The sequence below is a fragment of the Corvus hawaiiensis genome, chromosome 23 (genome assembly GCF_020740725.1).
Source record: "Corvus hawaiiensis isolate bCorHaw1 chromosome 23, bCorHaw1.pri.cur, whole genome shotgun sequence".
Lineage (NCBI taxonomy): Eukaryota > Metazoa > Chordata > Aves > Passeriformes > Corvidae > Corvus > Corvus hawaiiensis.
This window is the reverse complement of record NC_063235.1, coordinates 6,023,565-6,048,082: the sequence shown is the minus strand read 5'-3', so window position 1 is coordinate 6,048,082 and position 24,518 is coordinate 6,023,565. Positions and strand designations below refer to the sequence as shown.

The 24,518-nt window shown below is 50.2% G+C and overlaps 3 protein-coding genes across 9 annotated transcripts; 2 read left to right on the top strand and 1 right to left on the bottom strand.

Annotated features, from left to right (window-relative positions):
• Positions 1-1,704: 1,704 nt before the first annotated feature.
• SYNC (syncoilin, intermediate filament protein) lies at positions 1,705-8,572 on the top strand. 2 transcript variants are annotated; one of them, XM_048327168.1, is made up of 4 exons: positions 1,705-1,867; positions 4,234-5,632; positions 6,835-6,959; positions 8,010-8,572. In XM_048327168.1, the coding sequence occupies exons 2-4, from the start codon at positions 4,241-4,243 to the stop codon at positions 8,071-8,073; spliced, it is 1,581 nt and encodes a 526-aa protein (XP_048183125.1). In that variant the 5' UTR covers positions 1,705-1,867; positions 4,234-4,240; the 3' UTR covers positions 8,074-8,572. The 2 variants fall into 2 exon arrangements, with proteins under 2 accessions (XP_048183125.1, XP_048183124.1); XM_048327167.1 differs by lacking the exon at positions 1,705-1,867 and adding an exon at positions 2,757-2,934.
• A 387-nt stretch (positions 8,573-8,959) lies between these two features.
• Positions 8,960-16,783, bottom strand: RBBP4 (RB binding protein 4, chromatin remodeling factor). 3 transcript variants are annotated; one of them, XM_048327169.1, is made up of 12 exons: positions 16,678-16,783; positions 15,404-15,551; positions 14,962-15,107; positions 13,817-13,990; positions 13,064-13,179; positions 12,766-12,926; positions 12,522-12,648; positions 12,348-12,425; positions 11,237-11,313; positions 11,072-11,129; positions 10,867-10,977; positions 8,960-10,068 (listed from the first exon to the last, which is right to left on the bottom strand). In XM_048327169.1, exons 1-12 carry the CDS (start codon positions 16,691-16,693, stop codon positions 10,003-10,005), a joined length of 1,278 nt encoding a protein of 425 aa, XP_048183126.1. In that variant the 5' UTR covers positions 16,694-16,783; the 3' UTR covers positions 8,960-10,002. The 3 variants fall into 3 exon arrangements, with proteins under 3 accessions (XP_048183126.1, XP_048183127.1, XP_048183128.1); XM_048327170.1 differs by having other exon boundaries at positions 15,404-15,548; positions 16,678-16,771; XM_048327171.1 differs by lacking the exon at positions 16,678-16,783 and adding an exon at positions 16,320-16,425.
• A 184-nt stretch (positions 16,784-16,967) lies between these two features.
• ZBTB8OS (zinc finger and BTB domain containing 8 opposite strand) lies at positions 16,968-23,206 on the top strand. 4 transcript variants are annotated; one of them, XM_048327311.1, is made up of 8 exons: positions 16,968-17,171; positions 18,394-18,586; positions 19,846-19,870; positions 20,417-20,538; positions 20,737-20,819; positions 21,082-21,134; positions 21,291-21,327; positions 21,979-23,206. In XM_048327311.1, the coding sequence occupies exons 2-8, from the start codon at positions 18,499-18,501 to the stop codon at positions 22,063-22,065; spliced, it is 495 nt and encodes a 164-aa protein (XP_048183268.1). In that variant the 5' UTR covers positions 16,968-17,171; positions 18,394-18,498; the 3' UTR covers positions 22,066-23,206. The 4 variants fall into 4 exon arrangements, with proteins under 4 accessions (XP_048183268.1, XP_048183267.1, XP_048183266.1 ...); XM_048327310.1 differs by having other exon boundaries at positions 16,968-17,221; XM_048327309.1 differs by having other exon boundaries at positions 16,968-17,291.
• Positions 23,207-24,518: the final 1,312 nt, after the last annotated feature.

Sequence of the window (24,518 nt, the reverse complement as noted above, 5' to 3'; positions counted from 1 at the left end):
GCGCAGGGAAAGCGGGACCCAGCACCCAGATAAGGGGGAGCCGCTGGCGCCGGTGGCACAAGGACACGGTCTGGCCCTGCTCCCGTGGAGCTGCCAAGGTCCCTGCGGGGCAGACAGCGCCTTCGGGCTCCCCCTTTCATCCCTGCCCCAGCTCCCAGCTGGGCGCATGCCCACGCTGCACTCTTCTTCCTCCTCCTCCTCCATCCCTGCTGGGCAACCTCCCCTCCCTCTCCAGGAGCCACCCCAGCTCTCATCTGGGGAAACTGAGGCAGGAGGCAAAGCAAGCCCGGCTGTTCTCAAGGGGACAGAGGCATCCAACCCCCCAAACCGGGGTGAATCCCCTCGCGTGCAGCTGCGGAGTCATGCAGGGACCCCTCACCTGGCCGGGGCAAAGGGGCCACCGTGCGAGGGCAGGGCAGGAGCGGGCACAATGTGCCACCGCCCTCGGAGCCAGGATCCTTCTCTGGAAGCGCTCCCAGCTCCGAGGATGAATCACATTTTCCCCCCGGGATCAGATTGCAGCTCCTACACTCGAGAGGCCGGACCTGGCACCGCTCTCCCGGCAGCAGCCGGACCCCCGAGCCCTCGGCAAACACAGCGAGCGAGGGCAAAGCCGCTCCTAAATCCCATCCACGCTGGAATTCGGGCAGGTTGGACACCCCACGGCGCTGCCTCTGGGCTGAGGAGGCGCCGAGGTTGGGCAATTTCCCTGGTACCTCCAGCCTGTCCCTACCGATTGTGTGGGGACAGCGCGGGGACGGAGCCGCCGTGGCAGTGCCAGGGTGGTGCTGGTGGTGCCACGGTGGCGACGCCGCGCTGGGTCCCTGCCCCCGGGGCAAATCTGCCGTGCGTGACGGGAAGGAAAAATCCACCAGGAAGGCAGACACAGCCCCAGGTCAGCAGAGAGCGGGTGAAGCTCCCCACAGCTGCTCTTTGCTCCCCACGACCGCCCTCAGCCAAGGACTCCGTGTTGGCAGCGCGGTGCCCGGAGCCGCTGCCACTCATCCCAAGAGCCGGATCTCAAACTTTCCGTCTCTCAAACTCTCTCCTGACTTTTTTCCTGCCTCTGGCAGCGCCGATAACACACCGCCAGCTCTGTTTACCGGAGCAAAGTCCACGCTGCTCGCTGCCGGCGGCGTCTCCCTGCACCGCCCGGCCCCAGTGTGTGCCCGCGGCCGGCCGGGCTCTGCCGGGCACATCGGGGACACCGGAGCCGGCTGTTGCCTGGTTATATCCACAAAACATCCCCGTGCCGGGGCCTGGGCCGGGGTATCTGCTTACGGAGCAGGGAACAGCTGAGCCTCCTCACTCCCCACCCTGCCCTTGGCAGCTCATCAGATAAAGCCCAGCCCGGGCTCGCGTTGTCATTGTCCCCTCCAGGCCCTACAAGGGTTGTTGGTCCCGGCCCGTGCGATCCGCAGGTTTCTCCCCTTGGCAGTCACAGCTCTAGATAGATATTTATACACCCAACTTGTGCGAATTAACAGCATTCCTCTCCGATGGAGTCAAAAATAGAGGCGCTTCATGGAACAAAAAAAAAAAAAAGAGAGAGAAAAAGAAGGTGTGTCGCGCTGCAAAAAGCAACAGGATCCAAAAAAAGAGAAAAAAAACCCACTCAAATCTCCCTTTTCCTTTTAAAGCTCTGTTCCCAAAGGATGGACCGGCACTGTTATTTTAAACTAGATTTCTGCAGCCCCGTGGCCAGCGAGCCATGGGCAAGGTGACGGTGCCAGTGACGGGGGTGGCACTGGGCGATGTCGCAGGCTGTGGTGTGCGCTGCTGGGTGGTTTTGGGGCACGTAAGCTGGAGACTTCCTGAGAGGCGAGTGGCGACTTCCTGAGCACGGCAGGAGCAGGAGCGGGCAGAGGTAGGCTCAGGGGGCAACACCGTGAGGGGTGGACAGGCCAAAGGGTGACCCCAGGATGATGCACCCATGCCAACGTGGCAAAACATATCTAAAATGGGTATTTTATGTAAATATTTGTTGGTGATATTATGGACAAAAGGTTTAAGGATCCATGGAGTGGGGAGGATGGGGATGGGCAGCATGGGAGAGAAGAGCTGTGGGTGAGCAGAGGTGGGGAACCAAGTGGGTGAGGGCAGAGTCGCTGTTGGACACCCAGGAGTTTGACCATGGCCACCACGGGGCTTTGGAGAGAGAAACGGCACCTTCTGCACCCCCAAAACAGAGGGAAAAGGGTGGCAGGGATGGGTTATGGGCGGAAGAGGAAGCAGAGGCTGCGCTCTGCCATTACTGGGGTTTGTGGGGCCAACCTGGGGCGTATAAAGAATCCCGAGATACTGGTACTTAATCCATTGATAATCAGTACCTGGGGAGTGCAGCTCTGTGCTACCAGCACCCTCACAGATCCCATTCCATGCTCAGGATGAGGCCGTGGCATTCAGAGGCCACGAGCTGCATCCTCTGGCATTTCCCCTTCCACCACAGCCAAACCCCCGCAGCCCCAGGGGACCCCACCCCGGCACCCCATTATCCCCATCCCAGCCCTGCCCAAGACCCCGGTGGGATGGGGACCTGCGGATCCAGGGAAGGATCCGCCAGTGAGGCTGGAAGGGGCATTTTGAAGACCCTACAAAACAAAGCTCCCCCATAAATCGGGGGGTGGGAACAGCCAGGGCTGGATGGGAGCTGGGGGGCCGCTCCCCAGGGATGAGGGCTGGCTGTAGCCAGTCCCTGCGGCTGCCTCTGCCAGGGATGCAGCCAGCCTGGCCTTCCCCGCCCTCCTCCTCCTCTTCCTCCTCCTCCTCCCGGGGGCGGAGGAAGGCAGCGCCCGCAGCTGGCACCGCAGGCCGGGGGAAGCGGCTGCTCCGGGGAGTCTGATTTCCAGCGCTGTTTATTAATAACCCCTCTCCGCCCCATGCTAAGCCCATGTGCAGCGCAGAGCCGGCGGCGCTGGGCTCCAGGGGAGGAAGGTAAGAGCCCACCCGGGCGAGCAGGGCTGGGCAGGAAGGGGCCGGTGTCCGCCCGGGGGGGTCTCGTGGGTGCGGGATCCTCGGCGAGGTGGGGGGCGTGGGGCAGGGATGGGGTGGGGGGAACGGCGGTTCCTGGATCATTCCTGGACCCTCAGGAATGATCGGGGGGAGAGGGGGTGGTCTCTCTGGAGCACCCAGGAGTTCTGAGGGGCCCTGGAATGAGGGGTGGTGGGTGGGAGAGAGCCCCCAAGCCCCGCTGGGAAGGCAGAACGGGGCCCTCCCCTCCCGTCCTGCCCATGCGAAGCGGATCCAAGAACTTTGAAAAACAAGCCCTGGCAGCGGGGAGGGCGAGGAAAAACGGGGCAGAGGAGCCCTTTTCCCACCTTTCCAGGCGCTGCCCCCTCTCCAGCCGCCGGCTGCTGAGTCCGAGGCTGCGATGTGTCATCAGTGCCGAAAACTGCCTTATTAGGAGAGAAAGTATCGGTGAAAATCAGTTCTTTGCTTAAAGCCGTTGCTCCGAGCCGAGGGCTGCCTGTGAGTGCCAGCCTGCGCTCATTCCTTCGGGAATGACTAGACATGAGCTCAGCGGCGTGGCCGAGAGGTGAGAGCATCCTCCCACCGATCCCACCGGCTCTTGGCAGCAGCAGGAAAAGCCCCGGCTCGTCCCCGAGCGTTGTTGTGTCCATCCTACCCCAAATAGCAGCCGGGAGAATGCGAGAGCGAGGGTTTGGTGGTGGTGGCGGCAGCTGCAGGTGCCGTGGCCGGGGACAATGCCGCGATCGGATGACTCTGCAAAGCGCCGGCTGCTGCTGCTGCAGACGCTGCCGCTCGCCCGGGGCTGTGCGTGCGAGGTTCGCTCCATCTCAGTCATCCCGGAGCCTGCCTGAGCTTCCAGCAGCGCATTCCCTTGCCGTGAGGTTATGGCACACCCGCTAAAACCCCCCGGCAAGTTTTCCAGGGAGTGCTCGCAAGGGTCACGTCGGTGCCGCTGGGAAGGGTGGCCGTGACAGGTTGGCTCCAGAGCAGCTCTTGGGTTTGGGGTCTGGATTTGCATCCCTCGCTTCTCCTCCGTGGCAGTCAGACACTTTAATAGGGTTTGAAGAGGGTTTTCTTTCCTTATTTTGGACAGTCTGGGCCCAAGCTGACACCAGAGCGTTGAGCCCTGTGGGTGACGTGGGGATGGTCACGGCAGCAGGGCCACGGTAGGACCCCCCTGGCTCTGGGGTCTCACAGGGTGGGGAGGAAAGGCTGAGACCTGTTACACTCATTGCTCTGGTTCACATCCCCTCTCCTTCCCAGGGACCTGATGGCACAGCCCGAGCCTACTCCAGAGCTGCAGTTGGATGAAGCCGGAGCATCCCCAGCCCCACAGGGAGCAGCTGAAGGAGCTGCTCCACACCCAGAATGTCCTCACCCACCATTGGATCCAGTGAGGAATGGATCTAAACCCCTGCACAGGGACAGCCCAGACTCCAGCTGGGATCTGCAAGCTGCCAGCAGGGATCCTTCCTCGGAGCTAAACCCACCACGGATCCAGCTGGATGAGGATGCAGCCGGGGCTGGGATCCCGCTGGATGTGGACGTGGCAGGAGTCCCGCTGGACGTGGATGCAGCTGGAGTAGGGATTCCACTGGATGTGGACGGGGCAGGGATCCCGCTGGATGTGGATGCAGGTGGGGCAGGAATCCCACTGGACATGGATGCAGACGGAGTAGAGATTCCACTGGATGTGGATGCAAGCGGGACAGGGATCCCAGCAGATGTGGATGCGGCAGGAGTCCCGCTGGATGTGGATGAGGCTGGGACAGGGATCCCACTGGGGGAAGATGCAGATGGAGTAGGGATCCCACTGGACATGGACACAGACAGGGCAGGGATCCCAGAAAACGCGGATGGGGCAGGGATCCCGCTGGACATGGACGCAGAGGGAGCAGGCAGCCCTCTGGATGCTGATGCCACAGAGCACCAGTGCCTGACCCTGGAAGAGCTGGGGAATTATTTCCAGGAGTGCATCGAAATCGTGGAGCAGCTGGAGAGGGAGCGGGACAGCCTGATCGCGGAGCTGGCCCAGCTGCGGGAGCCGGCGCTGCAGGAGATCCGCCATGCCCACGAGGAGATCCAGGCAGCCTGCAGGCTGCTGGCCAAGGTGGAGCTGGAGAGGGACAACCTGCGGGATGAGATCCGGCAGATCAAGCAGAAGCTGTTCAAGGTGACCAAGGAATGCGTGGCCTGCCAGTACCAGCTGGAGAGCCGCCGGCACGACCTCTCCCAGCACGCCGCCTACCAGGGCGAGCTGGAGAGCCAGGCCGGGCAGCTCTCCGGGGAACTTTCCCAGCTGAAGCAGACCTGCGAGAAGGAGAAGGAAGTTCTGAGGCAGCGCCTGGAGGCTCCGCCGTGCCGGCAGGACAACCTGTACCTCCAGGAGAGCCGCCGGCTTTCCATGGAGTTCGAGAGCTTCGTGGCCGAGAGCCGGCGGGGGCTGGAGGAGCACTACGAGCCCCAGCTGCTGCGGCTGCTGGAGCGGCGCGAGGCCGGGGCCAAGGCGCTGCAGGAGATGCAGGGCGAGATCCAGGGCATGAAGGAAGCCCTGAGGCCCCTGCAGGGCGAGGTCAGCCGGCTGCGGCTGCAGAACCGCAGCCTGGAGGAGCAGATTGTCCTGGTCAAGCAGAAGCGGGATGAGGAGGTCGGGCAGTACCGGGTACGTGCCCCGAAGGGCACCACTCCACCTTCTTTTGAGAGTGGGAGTCGTGCTTTGCGTCCAGGGAAATGTGGGTGATGCAGGATTTGCTTGTAGGGCCCAGGGAAGGAGTGTGGATGAGGAGGGGGAGGATGTGGAACATCTCCTGCTGGTTGGAATCAAAATTATTCCCCAGCCTGGCACAGGGCAGGTGAAACAGGAGGCCCTTGGAATAAGGCAAACCCAAGGATGCAGTAGGAAAGTTTGGGGCTTCACCCAGCTTGGAAAATAGGTTTCCCCTGAATATTTTCTCACTTGGTTTTGGCCTGACCCTCAGAAATGGCTCTAGGAATGAGGTGGAGGGGATGGGGGTTTCCTTCCCAAAGCTCAGCAGTGCTGCTGAGCACAGACACCACACGTTTACAGCTCCTCCGAGCACAGGACTGAGCCAAGACGTTTGGAAAAGCCAGCTTCGAATAAAGGTGGCTTTTCTTTCAAAAGCCTCTCCTGCTGGGGCAGATTCTGCCACTCCTACTGCCAGGAAGGGTCTCACCCCCTGTCCCCACAGCCCCAGGGCCGGGCTGCCTCCTGGGAGGGTTATTTCTGGCTGGGCCAGGCATCCCCTCAGCCTGAGGGACAAGGCAATTCAATATCTCCAAGAGCACATTTGGCAAAGAGGCTCGACAATTAATCTCCCCCCTTTCAATACTCTCTGTTCTCGGCTCGCAATTGCTGCCTCCTCCCAGCAGTTTCTGGAAGCTGCCATTCTCCTTCCATCACAGCTCCTCCCTGCTGGGATGGGGACCAGAACCATCAGCACCCATGCCACGGCTTGTCCTGGATTTTCAGGGTCCCTTGGACCCCTGGTGTGCCTCCACGTTTTCCTTTTCCCAAATTCCTTATTTATCTTCTTCTGACTCACGGGTTTATACAGCTCTGGCAGCTTCTCAAAACACACACTAAGTAGTTTAGGGGACAAAACCGAGCAGCCAGGAGAAGCCTTAAGGACAAAACACAGCCCAGCCCAGCCCAAATTCCCACCTTTGTATTAAAGCAAAGCTTTTTTTGCAGCGGTTTTTAAAGAGGGTGCTTGGGCAGGGACAGCCTGGCTGTGCTTGTCCAGACCAGCACCATCCACAGGGGGATCCCTGAGGAGAGCGAGGGAAGCAGTGGAGCACAGGCACCTTCCTCCCTCAGATTATCCACTCATTTTCTCCCCCCAGGAGCAGGTGGAGGAGCTGGAGGACAGGCTGAAGGAGCTCAAGAACGGGGTCCAGCTCCAGCAGCGCAAGAACCAGGAGCTGGAGGAGCTGAGGACCAGCCTGCATCGGGAGCTCTCCATCTACAAGTGTGTTTGGGTGCCATTCCTGAGGGGCAGAGGGGCTGGGAGGAGGAAAGGGATGGGTGGGAAGAGTCCAGGGTGGGGTCACAGGTTTTTCCTCCTGGTCCCCAGTGGATCCCAGCAGGAATTTGCCCAACAGCAAAGAGGGACTTGCTGGAAACTCCTGCAGAGGAGTGGAGTGGCTTCCCAAGAAGCAGGTGTGGCAATTTAAGTGGTGGTTTCCTCAGAAATATGTGGAAATGAGCTGAGGTTTAGCTTTGGGGAGCCGTGCTGTGGATGATGGAACTGTCCTCTCCTGGTTTCACTCAGATCTTCATTGCACATGAATTCCTAAAGCTCTAGAAAACATCCATGAGTTTGTGGATTGTTTTACTCACCCAGCTTGGAGCTGTTCTGTTATTCCAGCCTCAGCTGGACGCACTTAACCATTTTCTGCAGCCTTTAGCATTCCTTTTCCCCTTCTCCACCCAAACCTCCTCATGCAAACGTACCACAGGAGGATATTCCCTACCCCAAAGCTTCTTTATCCAAGCACAGGGAAGAGCTCTCTCAGCCTGTGCTGTCACCAGCCATTCCCAAGGGGACACAGTGCACTTAGGATTCAGCCCGGATCCCAACATCACCCTGTCCTTGCAGGGTTCTCCTAAACCACAGACCAACATTTAATCCCAAGTGCAGCAGTGGAGTCTCTTAACTCCTGGAATCTACAGATTGCCAGCCCTGGAAGTGGCACGTTTCATGAGGTTTCACATTTGCTCTGGGGCCCTCAGAGTTAAGCGCAGCTCTGAGCTGCCTTTTCCAGTGGCTCCCACCAAAAATGACATTCCCTTCTGTTAAATCCTGTTTGCCAAGGGCTCTGGAAGGGCTGGGCCAGGCCCACACACTCACAAGACCATGGACTGAACATCTTGAAGCATTTCCCAGCTCCTTTTTTCTTCCATACTGTGAAAAGAAAGAACTTTTCCCAGAAACAGCACATCCCTCTTTCCTTTTTTTCTCCAGCCAAAGCATTGATGTAAATATTCCATAGCTTAAATTTCCTTTCTACCCTTACAGGAGCTGCTTAGAAATCTACGGCCACCTCTGCAAATCAGAGGAAAAAGCAGAGCAGCACTGTTAGAGCCTCTTTGCAGCAAAAACATGGACAGAGGATCTACAAGGGATGTCCCCTCCTGCTGCTTTATCCTGCCTGATGTGCAGCAGCTGCCTGGAGTCGGGAATGCCGGGCAATCCTTTCCCTGGGTATTTCCCCAAGTACTGCTGCTGCTGCTCATGTAGCAAAAGTGCTTTTCCCCAGAGGAGCAGAGCAAACAATCTTTGCACTGAACAATGGATATGGATGAGGAGTAACTGGTTGATGTTTTGCTGTGTTTGGGAAAACGTTATCTTGTCTTGTTCTAGATTGTTTAAGCCTGCACAGAAAGTTTTGGAAGCTGGTGTTGGAGGGTTTGATTTTTAAAGTTTACATGCAAGAGAAGCTTTCTCCTTTGAAGAGGATTTTCTTTTGTATTTCAAGGGTCTCTGCTGTACTGGGAAGTGCTCCACAGAAATGAGGTGGTGGGGAAGAGGTTTCCACTTTATATCGAGTCTCACACTGAAAATAAAAGGTCAGAGTTTAAGGAGCCTTTTCATTCTCAGAGCTGCGTCTCAAAAGCCCGAGTTTGTCTGTCAAGCCAAGGTGTTTGTATCAAATTCATGCTGCAGGGTAACAAAAAGCAATTGTGGAAAGGGCTAAAGGCAGAGTTAAAATGCAGATGGCAGCAGGGCTTGAGGGAAGAACAGTTCAGGGCTTTGGTGGCTGCTTGGGGGTTTAAGTGCTCATTAAATTTATTTCACAAGGCAGCAGAAATGAGAAGGGGAGAAATATCCACGTTAAAAATTAAAAAATACCTCTATCAGCTTCCAGCCTCATGGAAACACATAGGTAGAAACGACATTCAGCTCCCTGAACAGGTAAATACCCTCAGCAAAGCAGTAAATGCAGAAACAGCACAAAACTCCCCAAATTTCGCAGCGTTTACGTAGAAAAACTTTATTCCAACTGAAGGACTTACACGCAATTAGTCATGAGGAGATGGAGAGTAACAGGCTGCTGGTGGCACTGGACACCCGAGTGGAAGACGTGCAGGACCTTGTGGTCAAGGACTAACTCCTAAAAAAAGTAGCTCATCCACGTTTCATTTGTTTTCCACCAGCTGCCAAGGCTGTTGAGGGCACCGGGGTCATCCGTTGGTACAAACAAACACCTTTTACAACTTGAGGGCTCCCCCAAGTTTTAAAAACCATTTCACAGAAAGGAAAGAAACATTATGTGAAAACACAGCTCAAGAAACACACAATAGAGCAAAAAACATGGGAGGTGAAGGAGGCTCTGCAGGAATAGCTAACGAATCCAAACCGCTGGCGCCCAGCAGGAGGGAGGAAAGGGGAAGGAAGGAAGGAATGAAAAACCCAGAATTGCCAGGAGAGACAAAAAAATAAAGAGAAATTTCAGTTCAAGTCAGAACTTGCAAGTCTTGTATCTGCAAAGGCAGGAAAAGCCACAAGGTACAGATAACTGAAGGAATTCCAAGGCTTCTGAGTTGTACTGAGGAGGACAAGGCCTTCCACACCATTTCTGAGCTGTGGGGGGATTAACACTTGGATCATCTCTGTTGGCTCAAGCCCACTCGGGCAGCTCTGCCAATGCAACTTTTGTTTAAATTAGGCAAAAGCCTGTGGCTGGAGCAAGCAAAAGAGAGAGAAAAAACCCCAATCCCAAGCTTGCTCTGCGATGAAGGCAGTGAAAATGGGACAGCCAGAGCAATAAAGGAGGCTGCTGTAGGAATTCTGGCCAAGGAGCCACAGCAGGGACCTGGCTGAGGGGGCTGAGCCCTTTTGTTTTTGGGGTGGTGGGTTCTCAGTGTCTGGGTGGAAAAACCTGTGATGGGATCTACAGGAGGATGGCTGAACACAAAGTCTACGTGTGTCTCAAAACCAGTGTTAAGTCAATATCAGGGTTGAGAGGGAAAGAGAAGGAGAAAGACTAAAAATAGGGAAAAGTTGTCATCTAGGATCCTTGACCTTCTGGATCCACGCTTCCTTCGGGATCTTCATCGTTGTAGATGTTCTCTGCCTGCAAGACAGGGATGGAGGGACTGAAGAAGCATTTCCTACCCCTTTGGACAGGATTCCACCTGCCAGAACACCTCAGAAAGTCCTGGTAATTTTTTATTTGCTGGATCACCCATCCCTGATCCCATTAACATTAAAGCAGCAACACAAACAACCTTATCCATAAAAGCCAAGTCTCGAAAAACTTCCTAAGCGTCCTGTAAATAGGAATCTGCTAAAGGAGAGTCCACTGCAAGACTTACAAAAGTGTTTCAAGTATTTATTTTGTAGATCCTCTACTCAACAGCACTTTCTAAAAGAACTACACAAGAAAGCTGCCAAGAACAAAATTTAGAGATAAACAAACAAAAAAAAAAAATAGGCAAATGGTCTTGTCAAAGGTCAAAATTGTTTTCCAAAACCTTCAACAGCTGGGAATGTAGGGGCCAGCAAATTGTTCCTGTTCATCAGCACCCTTTTCATCTTTGGAGAATGAAATCTCAAATATTCTTACAGAGAATAACTACAGAAACCTCAACTTCATCCTTGGTTCTCACACACTGTTTTCATTCAAAGACAGAAGGGAAAACTTTCCTTCTGCACCAGCACTTCTTTTTTATAAACACAAAACATGTCCTGAGTATTTGGAAACCATTGTTCTGGCCAAAGCTAAAGGGGATTTCACTGCCCCTTTGAGATTTCAGCAGTGCTACAAACTGGGTAATTCTGAGGGCTGTAAATAAAAGCAGGAATGCTGAAATCCAGGAATTTCAACACCATCTCCCACCTGCCACTTCCTGCACCTTCCCAAGCAACTCACCATTTGCCAGACTTGCATGATATTATCTTCTGATACAGAACAAATGACCCAGGGCTCATTGGGATTCCAGGAGAAATCCGAGATCTTTGCAGTATGACCCCCATGGATAAACTAGGATTGGGGAAACAAAAAGGGGAATGGTTTGAGATTTGCATTGCAGGGTGAGTAATAGGTTAAAATCATTCATGAGAGTGAAAAGACTCACCAACAGCTCTGGGGGACCATCCTCAGCATCCTCAGGGGATTGCTCCTCTCCAATTTTACTGCAGAAAAAAAAGAAAAGGTGGGGGTGGTTGTTTTGTTTTCGTGAAGTGTGATGCAATTAATCAATAATATTTTGTGGGGAAAACCTGAGGAATTTGGGATTTACCTCAAGTCCCAAACATTTAGCCTGCGGTCCGTGCCACTGGAGGCCAGGATGGTTTCATTATGGGGAGACCACTGAACCTGCAGACAGGGATAAATTTAAAAGTGAGTTTAGAGAAGCTGGAACAGGACATTCCCAACACTTCATTTTGTACCCTGGAAGCTCTACAAGAATTCAAATTGATAACAACACAAATATATGCAAATAACATTTATCACAGGAAGCAGTTTGTATATATTCACACACACAAAAAAAAGACATTTCACCAAAAAAGTGCCACCTGGAATTTTTCCTCTAGCAAAGCCCACGTGTTTCCAAGTGGAAACAGCTCCCAAGGGTATTGGCTGCTCCTTATCTTAACAAGGATTGCACAAATAGAACCCACGGATTCCTTGAGCACTAGGCACAGCTCTCACATGAAAAGAAATCACTGTAATTAAGCTTAACTGCCCAAAAGCTCACATTTACTGCTTCTGCTAGAGATAAAGCTCTCCAGAACACACCACCTAATAGGATCACAGGATTAGGAAAGAACACTGAATTCTGCACACCAACGTGGCATTTCAGGATTCTGTAATTTTATTTAGACATAACACAGTCTGAAATGATAATCCCTCCACCAAAAAAAACTCTACATATTTTTCCTCTGATTAAGGCACGAGTTGGTGATGGAAATATTTAATCTGCTAAGCAGGTGCTGCCTATGATGTGAACATTCTCTACTTATAGCAGCAAAACCAGCAATTATCTTTTGTCAGAGGGTGTTAAACCTTCCTGCAGGAGCAGGTTGAGGAGGTGGAAACACTGCAGCCATTTCCCTGGGCCTCCTGCTTCAATCTGCTGCCATGAATAATTTAATGGACTCTGCACTGCTACCATTTCATCCTTCTGCTGTGGTTAAAGCTCCAGAGCATTTCCCTGATCCCTTTCTGGACACTCTTTCTGTACTGGAGCTCTGCAGCTCCACAACACCACCCAGAAAAGTATAAGCAGGTGAGAGAATAAAATACGAGTTTTAAAGTGCAAAAACGTTGTGGAAAAGACTGGTTTTCTTTCCCAGACTGCTGAGTAGAACTAAGCCTGTGAGGATAAAAGATAAAGACTGGTTTTATACCTGAAATATTTCATCTTTATGTGATTCAAAGGAGTGCAGCTTCAGTTTTAGGTTTCTCAAGTCCCATAGAGCAACAGTCTAGGAAAAAAAAATAAAATATTTTGTTGAAGTAACCAACATGTACATCCACCCCAGAAACTGAGCAAGGATGTTCCAAGATCAAGGCAGAAGTACCTTATCAGCTGATCCTGTGGCCAGGATAAACTCACTGTAGGGATTGAAGGAGAGGCAGTTCACTTCAGCTGTGTGAGCATCCACGGAATGACTGGGTTTGGAGGTGTTGTTTGACCGGGTGTCCCAGCTGGGAGGGGAAAACATGGAATTAAAACAAAGCTTTATATCCCATTTCACCGAGGGATTATGGAGATGACAAAGCCTGAGGGGCAGAAGCAGTTTGTGAAGGGATTCCCCCACTTACATCATGAGCTTCTGATCATCAGCAACGGATCCAAAGAGGGATTCATGGAGCAGGTGCCAGGATACATCTTCCACCACTGCTGTGTGTCCTGTGAAGATGGTCTTGGCATCCACCACTTTGCCTTCTTTGGGAACAGCGCTGATATCCCACAAGCAAATGGTCTTTAAAACAACAAAAATGTAAAAAATGACATCTTTAACCACTCTCTTTCCCTCCTCCCCCTCAACCCCAGGGTGCTTTTGCCCTTCCCAAGGCACACCAAGCGCAGGTTTAACCCAGCTGTGCTCCAAATACTCACATGATCATCAGAAGCACTCAGCAAATGCCCACTGAGGTTTGGGTTCCAGGACAGTCCATACCCCTCCTTCTGGTGCCCACGGAGACGCAGGTCCGGGTTGCACTCTCCAGAAGGATCTGGAAGGAGGCAAGGTGAGAATTCCAGTGCCTGGAATCATTTCCAGCACATCCTGCAATACCTGGCATTAAGTTTACTTTTAGCCCAGTAGCCACCTCCATGCTTTGGCTCGAGTTGCCTGGTCCAGCTGCGTGGAGAAACAGCAGCTCAGCTGTTACTGCTCAAAAAACTCCTCCTGAACACCCAGAAATATAAGGTGGAATATTTCTCTTTCTCTCATCTTCTCCAAACTGTCCTTTTGAAGTGAGGAAGGCACTTCTGATGCTCCTCACAAGTGGCAAAAGGAGTTACTTTAAACAATCTCGATGAGTTCGTAGGTAAATGACTTAATATATTTACAGGATATCAAGGGAACAGCTCAGCTACCCACCAAATCAATCATAGTTTCCAAACAATCCATTTCCAAAAAAACCTCAAATACCTGACAGTGAGATGACAGAACAAGCAGTGAAAGCGCAGGAAAAGGTTTCCTTTTCCATGGATACATTTGGATACATCTGTTTAAACTCCATACAAAATAACATCATACACAAACACCCACTCGGCCCTAAAATCCCAAATAAGGGGTAATCCACACCATTTTTTCACCTCTTTTTCACCCTTAGGGAATGAGTGGCTGCTCTCTGAGGCACACACCTGGTTTGGAGGGGTGTTTGGTGTAATCAAAGACCAGGACATCACTGGAGGGAGTCTTGGTGGCGATGATGCAGGGGTTCTGGGGCATGTAACGGGCTCTGTTCACCTCTCCCTCGTGGTTTATCTTGATTTCAATTTCAATTTTTCCACTTACTGAGCCAAAGCCTCCAAACTCTAGGAATAAGAAAGCAGGAGTTGTGAATAATAAGCCAGTTTCAGAACAAGGCACAAAGAGTTGATTCAAGGTTTGCTATCAGGCTCTCAGAACAGACAAAGTTGTGGTAAAAACAAATTGCAATTTTAGGACTGTGACACAATTTGCTGAAGCTCCCTTATCTTTATATATAAAGTAACCTGATAATTCATAAAACCGCACAATTTTGGCAAAAAGAATGGGTTTGGGATTATCTTAAAATTGGAGTATATATTTTTGAGAAATACTAAAATAGAATAGAAACAAGTATTTATTAGACAACCCCATGTTTATAAATAACTTTAAGAAGCCCAAAGATCAAAATACTCATTGCACAATCCAGGCTTCCAGTGAAAAGAAGAGCAAACATTGGATCATTAAGGACTTTCACCAGGTGGAAAGATTGATTCAGCCAAGCAAACAGGAGGAATGCCTAACTTGGGACAGCCACAAAGGTTACAAAATCATCAGATTTAAGTCTGATTCACTGAATAAAATACAATTTCACCCCAGAGGGGCTGGCACAACAGTCAGGCAGCAGGACTCAAGACAAATGAAGAATGTTTGAAATGTTACACTCCTCTGAAATAAAAATATTTCACATGAGCATATGTAAAATTTTTTTGCATGACTTTATATAATGCAGATGTGGTAACAAAAATACCAATAAAAAGCACTGCATGGGATTCAATGTCAGTTCCTGAGAAACAGGGAAGCGAGAGGTTTTCCCACATAAATATTTTTGCAATTAACCTGCCCCTTCTGTTTTCATCATTAGATTATTAAGACATTCAAGAAACAGAGTATTTCTCTATTAAGGAGGCACCACTTAGAAATAAATTTGTTTAGAAGTAAAATCTGAGCTTTGCTGCCTGAACTTTAGGAAAAGACAAATTTTCTATTGAGAAAGGAAGGGGAAAAATGGTTAAAATCCCCCTTTTTGGGCTCTTACCTCCTTTCTCACTGTCATAGTGAGAAGCATCAAACTGTGCATCGTCGTTGGGCAGCTGCACACTGGCAATCACCAGGTGGTTCTGTTCATCTGAGGTGTGGGTGCCCAGCACTAACCTGTGGATGCTGAAATCTTTGCCTTCAGGTCTACAGGGGAAGAGAAACAAAACAGGAATCACAAAATTGCTTCCCTGTGAGGATGGTGAGGGCCTGACACAGGAGAAGCTGTGGCTGCCCCTTGATCCCTGGCAGTGTCCAAGGCCAGGTTGGATACTGGGGCTTGGAGCAGCCTGGGGCAGTGGGAGGTGGCACTGGATGGACTTTAAGGTCCCTTCCAACCCAACGAGTTTGGGATTCTGTGATCTCAACCTAAAAGTCTCTCAGCACAATCCTGGATTTGCTGTTTATTCCACTTTAAAAGGAGAGCAGAAGGATCCCTTTACCTTGTGACATCAGGAAGCCACTGAGCAGTCAAGCTGGGCCACTCCAGGGCATGGGTCATCACCAAATCATACAGGAAGGGGGTATTCTTTTTCCATATTTTATATTCCTCATTGATCACACGCTCTTCCACCGCATCATCAAAGGCTGCTGAAGTGGGTTTTTAAAAAAAAAATACATACAATTAATTATTTATAAAAGTATTTACAGACACACAGCGTCGTGGGCACGCAGTGGATTAGAGTCAACTACATCAATCACACCTTGGTCTGCTGCTGGATGCTCTATTGGAGCAGTTACCAAATGGTTAAAAATCTCCTGTTGCACTTGTTAATCCTTTTTTTTCTGGATATATGGCTGGGAACGAATATAAACTATGGCAAATTTCATCCCAGGGCAGACTGGACAGGGCTTGGAGCAACCTGGGATAGTGGAAGGTGTCCCTGCCCATAGCAGAGGTGGAATGGGATGAGCTTTAATGTCCCTTCCAGCTCAATCCATTCTGGGATGATTTGCTGATGTTGTTACAGCAGCACAATAAAATTCTGAGACCTAGTGCACAGAGAGGCAAACCCCAGACTTGTAACGATGTTTAAATGCAGGAGATCCAGCAACTGCTCTTAAACAGACCGGTCTGGGTGCAGCCTTGAACTACTTGTTCCCAAAATCCAGTTTTCCAAGGCTCCTTCTGCTGCCTTGTCGCTCTCAAACGCTTTCTCAGCCCATCTGCCACCAGCCTCCGCTGTAGAGGAGAAGGCGACGGGCAGACCCGGGGAGCTCACCCGCAGAACGGGAACACCCCCCTGCAACCGGGGCTCATCCCCTCGGAACCGAGGGCATCTCGACGGAACGGGGGCACCCCAAAGGAACCGGAGGTCGCCTACGGAAGGGGGGAATCCCCGCGGAACGGGAGCTCACCCATGAAACCGAGACACCCCCGCAGAACCGGGGCACCCTCAGGGCGCGCGGCAGCGGCCGGCGACACCTCTTTGTCTGCCCGCCCCCCTCGCAGGGCACGGCCCGGCCCTCCCGGCCCCACAAACCCCCTCCTCGGGGCGCAGGGGGCGGGCAGAGGGTCCCGGCCCGGGCCGCTCTCCCCGGTCGGTGCCGCGGGCGCGGGGAGGCGGCGGCGGCCATTACTGAGGGGGCCCCCTCAGGCCCCGCCCCCGCGCGCCCCCTGGCGGCACCGCCCCGCTCCCCTCACGCCGTAACGGGGGGGGCGGGGGGCACCCCGCGCCTCAAGGCGGAGGCCGCGCCGCCCATACGGAGCCTTTACCTTCCTTGTCCGCCATGGCGGGGCGGGGGGAGCGCGGCGGCCGCGGGGCGCGAGGCGGGGCGGGCTGGGCGAGGCGGGCGGGCGGTTCCTGCGCTCGCTGCTCCGACCCCTCCGGCCGCGGCTCCGTCTATTGTTTCCTGCCCCCGCTGCGTGCGGCTCCCGGCGCCGCGCACCCCTTCGCGCGCCAACGCCGGCCAATCAGCGCCCGCCGCCGGGAGGCGCCGGCCAATCAACGAAGGGCAAGGGGGCGGGGACGGGAGCGCGCGCGACGGTCACGTGGGCGGCCTCCCCCTGGGAGCCCCGCCATTTTCCGGAGCGTCCCCAGCGCGCCCTTAAAGGGGCCGCGTCCCGCGCTGAGGGGCGGCGTGTTCGGGGCCCGGTCTCGGTTCCTGCTCCTCGCTCCCGGTCCCCGATTGGGAAGAACCGTGGCTACGGCTCCCTCCAGTCGTCACAGCTGTGGGCAGAGCGTGTCGGGGCGGGACTGGACCGGACCGGTGCGTGTGTGGGCCGAGGCCTCCTTCCAGGGCCGCCCGGACACCATCGGGTATCCTCGGCATGTTATTAATTCTCAATAATCATAAATATATTCCCTTTTTCCACAATTCAGTGTCGCGGTGAGTTTCAGAGATGTAATATTTGCTGGTTCTGGTTGACTGCTGAGGGTAACCCGGGACCTGACTATCCACAGCTGAGGCTTAACAGGTTTAAAATCAAATATCAAATCAATATCTGGGTTTATTCCTCAAGAGATACCCCGACTTCTCAGTTTCAGACTTCTCCTTGCAAAGCACCTGATATTTACCTGGAATTACAAACTGGATATCCTATGTCTTGATTTTAAGCTTTGGAGTAAGAATTAACTCCTGTGTAAAAGGTATGGGATACCTGTAAATTATTTGCATTGTTTGTGGAAGTGTTGGGCTCAGCTGTGGATAAATCTTATGATGCACAAAAATATTAAAGAATGGTTATGATGTCTGGAAATCTGGAGAGGAGAATTAATTAGCCTGAAGTTAATCAGGTTTTTCAGTTCGTGTCTGTTGGATTTACAAATGAACAGGAAAGCAGCAACTACTGAGATCAGGTCTGAGAATCTGACTTTTAAATTGGGCAGTTGATACAGTTCTTTAGGGTTTTTTTTTTGGTTGGTTTTATTTTTAAAAACTGCCAGAAAAGGAACGCAGGAAACCCTTTGCACTTGGGTGACAGCTGGATTTGCCACGCACGTGCTTCTAGGTCTGGAGGTTTAAATGTAATCCTTGTCCTAAGAGAACACGACTTCCCTTTTTTTCCTGAAGAAAAATCCTCTGTAAGGTCATACCAGGGGTTTTTGGGCGCAATGGCATTTCAGGTGTGTGATGTACAATGGGCTGAGCACCCTTAAAAATTAGAAAAATTAATTAGAAGTTAACCTAAAGCGTGGAAGTTTAATTCACTTCACAGCTGTTTCCATCAGGGCTGTATTTTATTATTTGTGAACGAATGGAATGCTCAGTGTACACAACAAGGAGGAAGAAACATCATTCCTCCCAGAAAAGGCCAAAGTCCACAATTTCCTTAGGGAATGTCTTCCCTTGGCTCTGCTGGCTGAGCAAACATCAGCTCGTGGCTGTGGGATTGAACTCCCAGCTTCCCCATCTCCCCCCTGGTTTGACACCAGACGACTGAAATCACCCGAATTTAGCACTCAAGAGGAATTCTCCGTGTTCTCCACAGGTTGAACACTCCGTGGCCGTGTTTCCCCAGCAGCAGAAAGTGAGGGAGAATTCCTGGATCTTCCCCAGCACCAGGAAGTGAGGGATTCTTGCAGAGCCCTCAGCGATGGCAGCCGAGGACAGGGATTACAACCTGACCGAGGAGCAGAAGGCTGTGAAAGCCAAGTACCCCCCTCTCTGTAAGAAATATGAATGTGAGTATTTTTAATATTCTTTTATATTATCCTGATGCAGCGTGGGTGTGACAGTGCAGTTGTGAGGGCAAGGACGATGACAGGAAATACAGAAATGAGAAACCAATTGTCTTCATCGTGCTTTTCTTGTTATGGGCACTGAAAAAAATCATGATGAGAATAAATTAAGTCTCACCTTGAAAACTTTTGCTCTTCTGAGCCCTTTCTTAGCAAGGCAACCCATTTTTCTACCTCTCATGTAGGAAGAGACATTCAAAAGTGTACTGGTCTTGTGTGTGGTGTTTTTACTAAAGGTGATTATCTCTGCCTTTCCCCACCCCTGGAATGTCTCCTAAGAGGATGTGGGTGGCAGCCCAAGGGCCAGCTTAAGGCAGGAGACCATTCCCTGCCTGTTTTCCATATTACCAGTGTCTGTCTGGAGGGACTGTGTCTGTTACCTCTGTTAGAATTTATATTTTTAGGGCCTGTTCAGATCTTTATTTGATAGAAGTGCAGAAATACGGTGACATATCACAAGAGCCATAGCTGGAAGAGGTTTTATCCTTCTTTTACATCCAAAGGAATTTGTTTGCTTTAGAGACTGTTGTTCAGAGCCCTTTAATAGTGTGTGAACTCTCTAAACAGCACCAGAAGAATTTTTTTCAGTTGAAGTGATCATGGTGTGGCATTTATTTCACATCCCAACTTAGTTCTGCTGTAACTTTGCATTTCTTTCATTCCTCTGAATAAATATAAATGAGGTTCATGTAAAACTGGATACATGCTTGGCATGTTAATCATGCTTCATGAGTAAAGTTTGCCTTCTGTTTTATATTACATCCTATGTTTTAAATTCTTCTCTTTGCATAATGGCTGCTTTTGGGTGTGGACAGGTAGATTTCCTCACTGAGCTGGAAATATTTGCAAATCTCATCCTCTGCATGAATAACTTCTAGTCCTGCAAACTTCAGCATAAACTCTTTACTCCTGGTTCACGTTTCTTTTTATTGGAGTTAACTTGTGGAAGCCTGTTGGGTTACAACAGCCAAACCCTGCACTGACATAATCACATTAAACAGGGGTTTTTTTGCTGCTTGGCAGAAATAATCCAAAATCCCACCCGTGCTAAATGTTTCTAATGTACAGATTTATCACACCTGCAGATGAATGCAAAAATGTTCTGTTAGAAAATCAGGTATTGATGTATTTTTTTTTTCTTTAATCCTCATGTTATAAATACTTCTGGTGACATCATTCCTTTTCTTTTTGCTTCCCCTCAGATTTGGATCACACAGCAGACGTGCAGTAAGTGTGGGCAGCTGGGATTTGGATGACAAATTGATTATTTCTTACACTGCTTTAAGCCTGGAGTAACAGCCAAGGCCACTTTGCAGATGTAACACCTTGTGGAGCTATGAAATGTCACTCACTGGGTGCTTTGATGGTCGATTTTGTTCCTGCTTTTGGGGCACCATAGAATCATGTTTGGTTTCTTTTCTAATGTTCCCATGGTGCTTCTGAGTAAGCCTTTGTGTTATTTGGAAATGTCTTTTGAAATCTCCTTCTAAACTCCTCCTTTTAAATGAAATTTCTTCTGTGGGGTTTACTTTTATAGACACCAATTAGCCATAAGAGGAAAGACCTTTTTGCTGACTGGTAAAACATTTATTTTCCATGTTCTCCCAAGAAACTCTTCTCACAAACTAACAGAAAAAGAAGGTGTTTTTTGCTCATTCACCTTCTCTGCATTAATTCTCATGTTCTGATTGCTCACCTGCAAGTTACTTTGGGGCTGTTTCTTTTTGTTATGATCCAGTACTATATTCCAGTAATTATTCCATGTGTTTTTAGGCTCCATGCCTGGGGAGACACGTTGGAAGAAGCCTTTGAGCAGTGTGTTATGGCCATGTTTGGCTACATGACAGATACAGGGACCGTGGAACCTGTGGATACAGTGGAGGTAGAGGCAGAAGGTGAGGACTGCACTTCTTAAATGGAGAATTATGAGAGGGAGAAAGGAACCAAAAATCTGAATCTTTACATTTAGTCTCACTGCAGTTAATTAAAATCTAACTAAGCATCACAATCTGAATCTCCTGTACATCTGAGGTGCTCTTAAAAATGTTTTTTTGCTGAGACAATCACCTGACATCTCTGCTTCAACCACACAGGGCATGACATGTTGTCTCTTCTCTTCCACTTCCTGGATGAGTGGCTGTATAAATTCAGTGCTGATGAGTTTTTTATACCCAGGGTAAGTGGTCTGGTTTCATTTTTTTCCATTTGTAGCACGAGGCTGTTCCCTAATAATCCCAGCTCTGAATGTAATGGGATTTTAGGGGAAAAAGGAACACCAAAAAAATACAAGGCCAGGTTGGATAGGGCTTGGGGCAACCTTGGCTGGTGGAAGGTATCTAAACAGTAGAAAATAACCTTTGTAAGTGGGATTTACTGTGAATTTCTGCCTGAAGATAGAAGGTGTGACTGACACATTTCTCCTCCCACTTTCTCTGCAGGAAGTGAAAGTGCTTCACATCGACCGAATGCAGTTCAAAATAAGATCGATTGGGTGAGCTTAAACCATTGTCTAAAAATGGATTGTGGACTTTACCTGCTTCCTTTGAGGCTTTCACTGTTCTGTGCTCATCACTGAAACTAATTATCACATTTGGTAAATATTACCAAAATTACAACCACCTCTCTCCTTTTGTTTTTGCCTTTACAGGTGGGGAGAAGAGTTTTCTTTGGACAAACACCCACAGGTAGGCAGTGGTTCCTCTTTTCCATTTTAGGAGGGGAGGTGTAGTGTCCTTTAAATCAGACCTCCAGAGATCAAAACAGAAACGTGGCTGAATGCTACCACTGAACTCAAGATCTCACTTTCTGCATGTTTTTTGTGAATGTGTCCCTGAAACTGTTGGCCTAAGCATGACTTTTTTCCTCAGCACTAGCAAAACTCAACAATTGGCTTCCTTTTTGTGATGTTGGTAACACAGAAAACCAATCTTTATTCAGAGTTTGTGTGCTTGGGTTCCACATTTACTGGTACAGCCTTTTGCTTAGTCAGTTTTTGCTTTTTTCTGCTTTTTTTTTTTTTCCCTAAAGAATTGCTAGAAGCAAAATCTGATGTCTTTACCTGTGTCATTTTTAGCCTAGCAAATGTTGATGGTCTGTCAGAGGTAAGAGGAGGAATTTGTGGTATTGAGAGGATATAAAATAAGGGAAGAGTTCCCTTTCCACTGTTTGGCCTGGCCATTAGTATGGTAACTTCCTTATTCATCAGAACAAATACAGTTACAGCTTTTTGGAGGAAAAAAATGGATAGCATTTGAGGAAAGTGCTAAGAACTGGGGGTTATGAACTGATAAAAAGTATAAAATTTAGAAACTCTATGGTTTGTGTCTCTTTCCTAGGGCACAGAGGTCAAAGCCATAACTTACTCAGCAATGCAGATCTGTGAAGATGAAAAGCCAGAAGTCTTTGTCATCATTGATATTTAAAGCAAGAAGAGTGTGGTTGAGTGGATATTAATCATCATCTGGCAAAAGCCCCCTAAAACTGTAATCCCTGTGGGAAAAAACGAAGGAATTGGCCAGTTAAAACCAGAAATTGAAGGGAGTGATTGCAGGGAATGTCAGCCAGTGAGAAAGAGAATAAGAAGAATTAATTGGGGTTTTGGGGGATATGGAGAAGGAGAGGTTTGTACAGGTTGGAAGTCTCCCAGGAATGCTGGCAGTCATCTTTTAAGGCTGCTAAATGTGCTAAGGGCTGTATGAAATACAGAAATTGGTGGAGCTGATAACTAAAATACTCCCTTTTTGCAGGGTGGCAGGAGATAATGTTCATCTAGATTGATTCCATTTGCATATTTCATGTTCTAATTCTGGGCTGACGTCCCTCCTCCATTTTACATAAATCCGAAATAGCTGCAGCAGCTCAGATGTAATGTCGAAAAAGAAAAAATCGGAGTGTTTAAAATTAGACACCAAAAAAAACGATGCCAATTAAGCAAACAAACCACCACATCTTTTAAACGACTTAAAAAAGAAGTCGTGCCAGCAGGTGGTGCTGAATTGCTGTAAATAAATTGCCACGTGAAATCCTAAAGCCTTGTGACCGTGTACCTGGAATCCTCTTATCACCTATGAGAACTCTGGAAAGTTGGCAGCTTTGCTGCTGTGGTGGAAGGGGATGCACCAGGTTGTAAAGGGATGTTCCAGGTTCTCCCTGGGTTCACTCCCAACTCTATGTTGTGAAAACGGAGTCTTTTTTAAAAAGCAGATGGTTTGGATCAGTGTTTTAGAGAGGACAATACAGACCATCTTTTAATGTCAAAGGATTATGGGCTTCATTGAATCAGAGTTAATCAAAAATAATCAAAGTTGTGTTGTTGTTTTTAAATGGGATGGCAAGTGTGCATTACCTGCTGTTTTAATTTAATTTAAAGGTGAAGAGCACAGGCGTGGCCTGCTCTGTTACTGTAAATGCTCTGAGTGCCTTTCTCTAGAGGTGGTGTCTCATCCTATAAAGTCATCTTAAATAGTTCTGGTTTAATTTCCATGTTGTAAAGACTGAGGGATAAAACCCCTCTTATTTTTTTAAGCAAGCCTCAATGCCGAAATAAAACTTGGACTGAAACAATCAATGGCTTTGTGAGTGATTTTGACCGGCCAGTTCAGACACAAATGAATTACACATGTGCTTTGTTCCCTGCTAAGGTGAGCAGACACTTATTTTATCAGTAAGAATTGCAACGTGCGAGTTTAATGGTACAAAATAAGTGTGATTTTGACAGACTGGGGTTTATTCCTCCTCAGGCAGAGCCCTGGACGCAGTGAGGGCATGGCCGCCATTGCGGCCCCTCAGAGGCCGCTCTGCAACCTCATTGGCTGGCTGTGTCACGTGACTGGGATCGGCCAATCGGGCGTCGAGTTGAGGTGGCGCTTGTTCCCCACAGCCTGAGGGTCTCAGCGGGGGCTGAGAGTCAGTGGCTGTGGGGATATGGACACTGACTGAGGGGCTGGGGCTGAGGGTATGTGGGTATGGGAACACGGACACTGACTGAGGGGCTGGGGCGGAGGGTCAGTGGCTATGGGGACACGGACACTGACTGAGGGGCTGGGGCTGAGGGTCAGGGGCTATGGGGACACGGACACTGACTGAGGGGCTGGGCTGAGGGTATGTGGGTATGGGAACACGGACACTGACTGAGGGGCTGGGGCTGACGGGCTGGGGCGGAGGGTCAGTGGCTATGGGGACACGGACACTGACTGAGGGGCTGGGGCTGAGGGGAGGTGGCTATGGGGACATGGACACTGACTGAGGGGCTGTGGGCGAGGGGCTGGGGTGGATGGTCAGGGCTATGGGGACATGGACACTGACTGAGGGACTGTGGGCGAGGGGCTGGGGTGGATGGTCAGGGCTATGGGGACATGGACACTGACTGAGGGGCTGGGGGGGAGGGTCAGGGGCTATGGGGACATGGACACTGAGGGGCTCAGGGGTGGAGCTGGGGCTGAGGGGAGGTGGGCACAGGGGCAGAGGGGCTGTGGGGAGGCGAGCGAGGGGCTGGGGTTATGGGGAGATGGGCACAGGGGGCTGAGGGGCTGTGGTGAAGTGAACAAGGGGCTGAGGGGTCAGAGCTGGGTCTGTGGGGAGGTGGGTGTAGGAGCTGAGGGCAGCCTTCCTTTATCTCAGCTCTCTAAAACATGAGAGAAGAAATTTACGTGGTTAAATTTTAACTTTGTAGACAAATGCTGAGGTGCCCCAAGATCAGTCCCAGGCTATAGTAACACACTGAAGTGCTCTACTCTTTGAAATACTGACAGGAGCTTGCTAGGAAAACATTTGGAATTAACTAAGTGTTATTAATCTTTTTTTTTTTCCCCCCAGTATTTATTAAGTACTTACTACAAGACAGGCCTTAAATTCACCTTGTTCATTTGCACAGCTG

Coding starts and splice junctions, on each gene's coding strand:
- SYNC (XM_048327167.1), top strand. CDS start 2,891: ATGTGCAGCGCAGAGCCGGCGGCGCTGGGCTCCAGGGGAGGAAG. Junction 2,935..4,233: donor CTGGGCTCCAGGGGAGGAAG/GTAAGAGCCCAC, acceptor TCTCCTTCCCAG/GGACCTGATGGCACAGCCCG. Junction 5,633..6,834: donor AGGAGGTCGGGCAGTACCGG/GTACGTGCCCCG, acceptor TTCTCCCCCCAG/GAGCAGGTGGAGGAGCTGGA.
- RBBP4 (XM_048327169.1), bottom strand. Junction 13,991..14,961: donor CTATGACAGTGAGAAAGGAG/GTAAGAGCCCAA, acceptor TCTTATTCCTAG/AGTTTGGAGGCTTTGGCTCA. Junction 10,069..10,866: donor TCATGCAAGTCTGGCAAATG/GTGAGTTGCTTG, acceptor CCTGTCTTGCAG/GCAGAGAACATCTACAACGA.
- ZBTB8OS (XM_048327311.1), top strand. CDS start 18,499: ATGGCAGCCGAGGACAGGGATTACAACCTGACCGAGGAGCAGAAGGCT. Junction 20,539..20,736: donor AGTGGAGGTAGAGGCAGAAG/GTGAGGACTGCA, acceptor TCAACCACACAG/GGCATGACATGTTGTCTCTT. Junction 21,328..21,978: donor CTTTGGACAAACACCCACAG/GTAGGCAGTGGT, acceptor TCTCTTTCCTAG/GGCACAGAGGTCAAAGCCAT.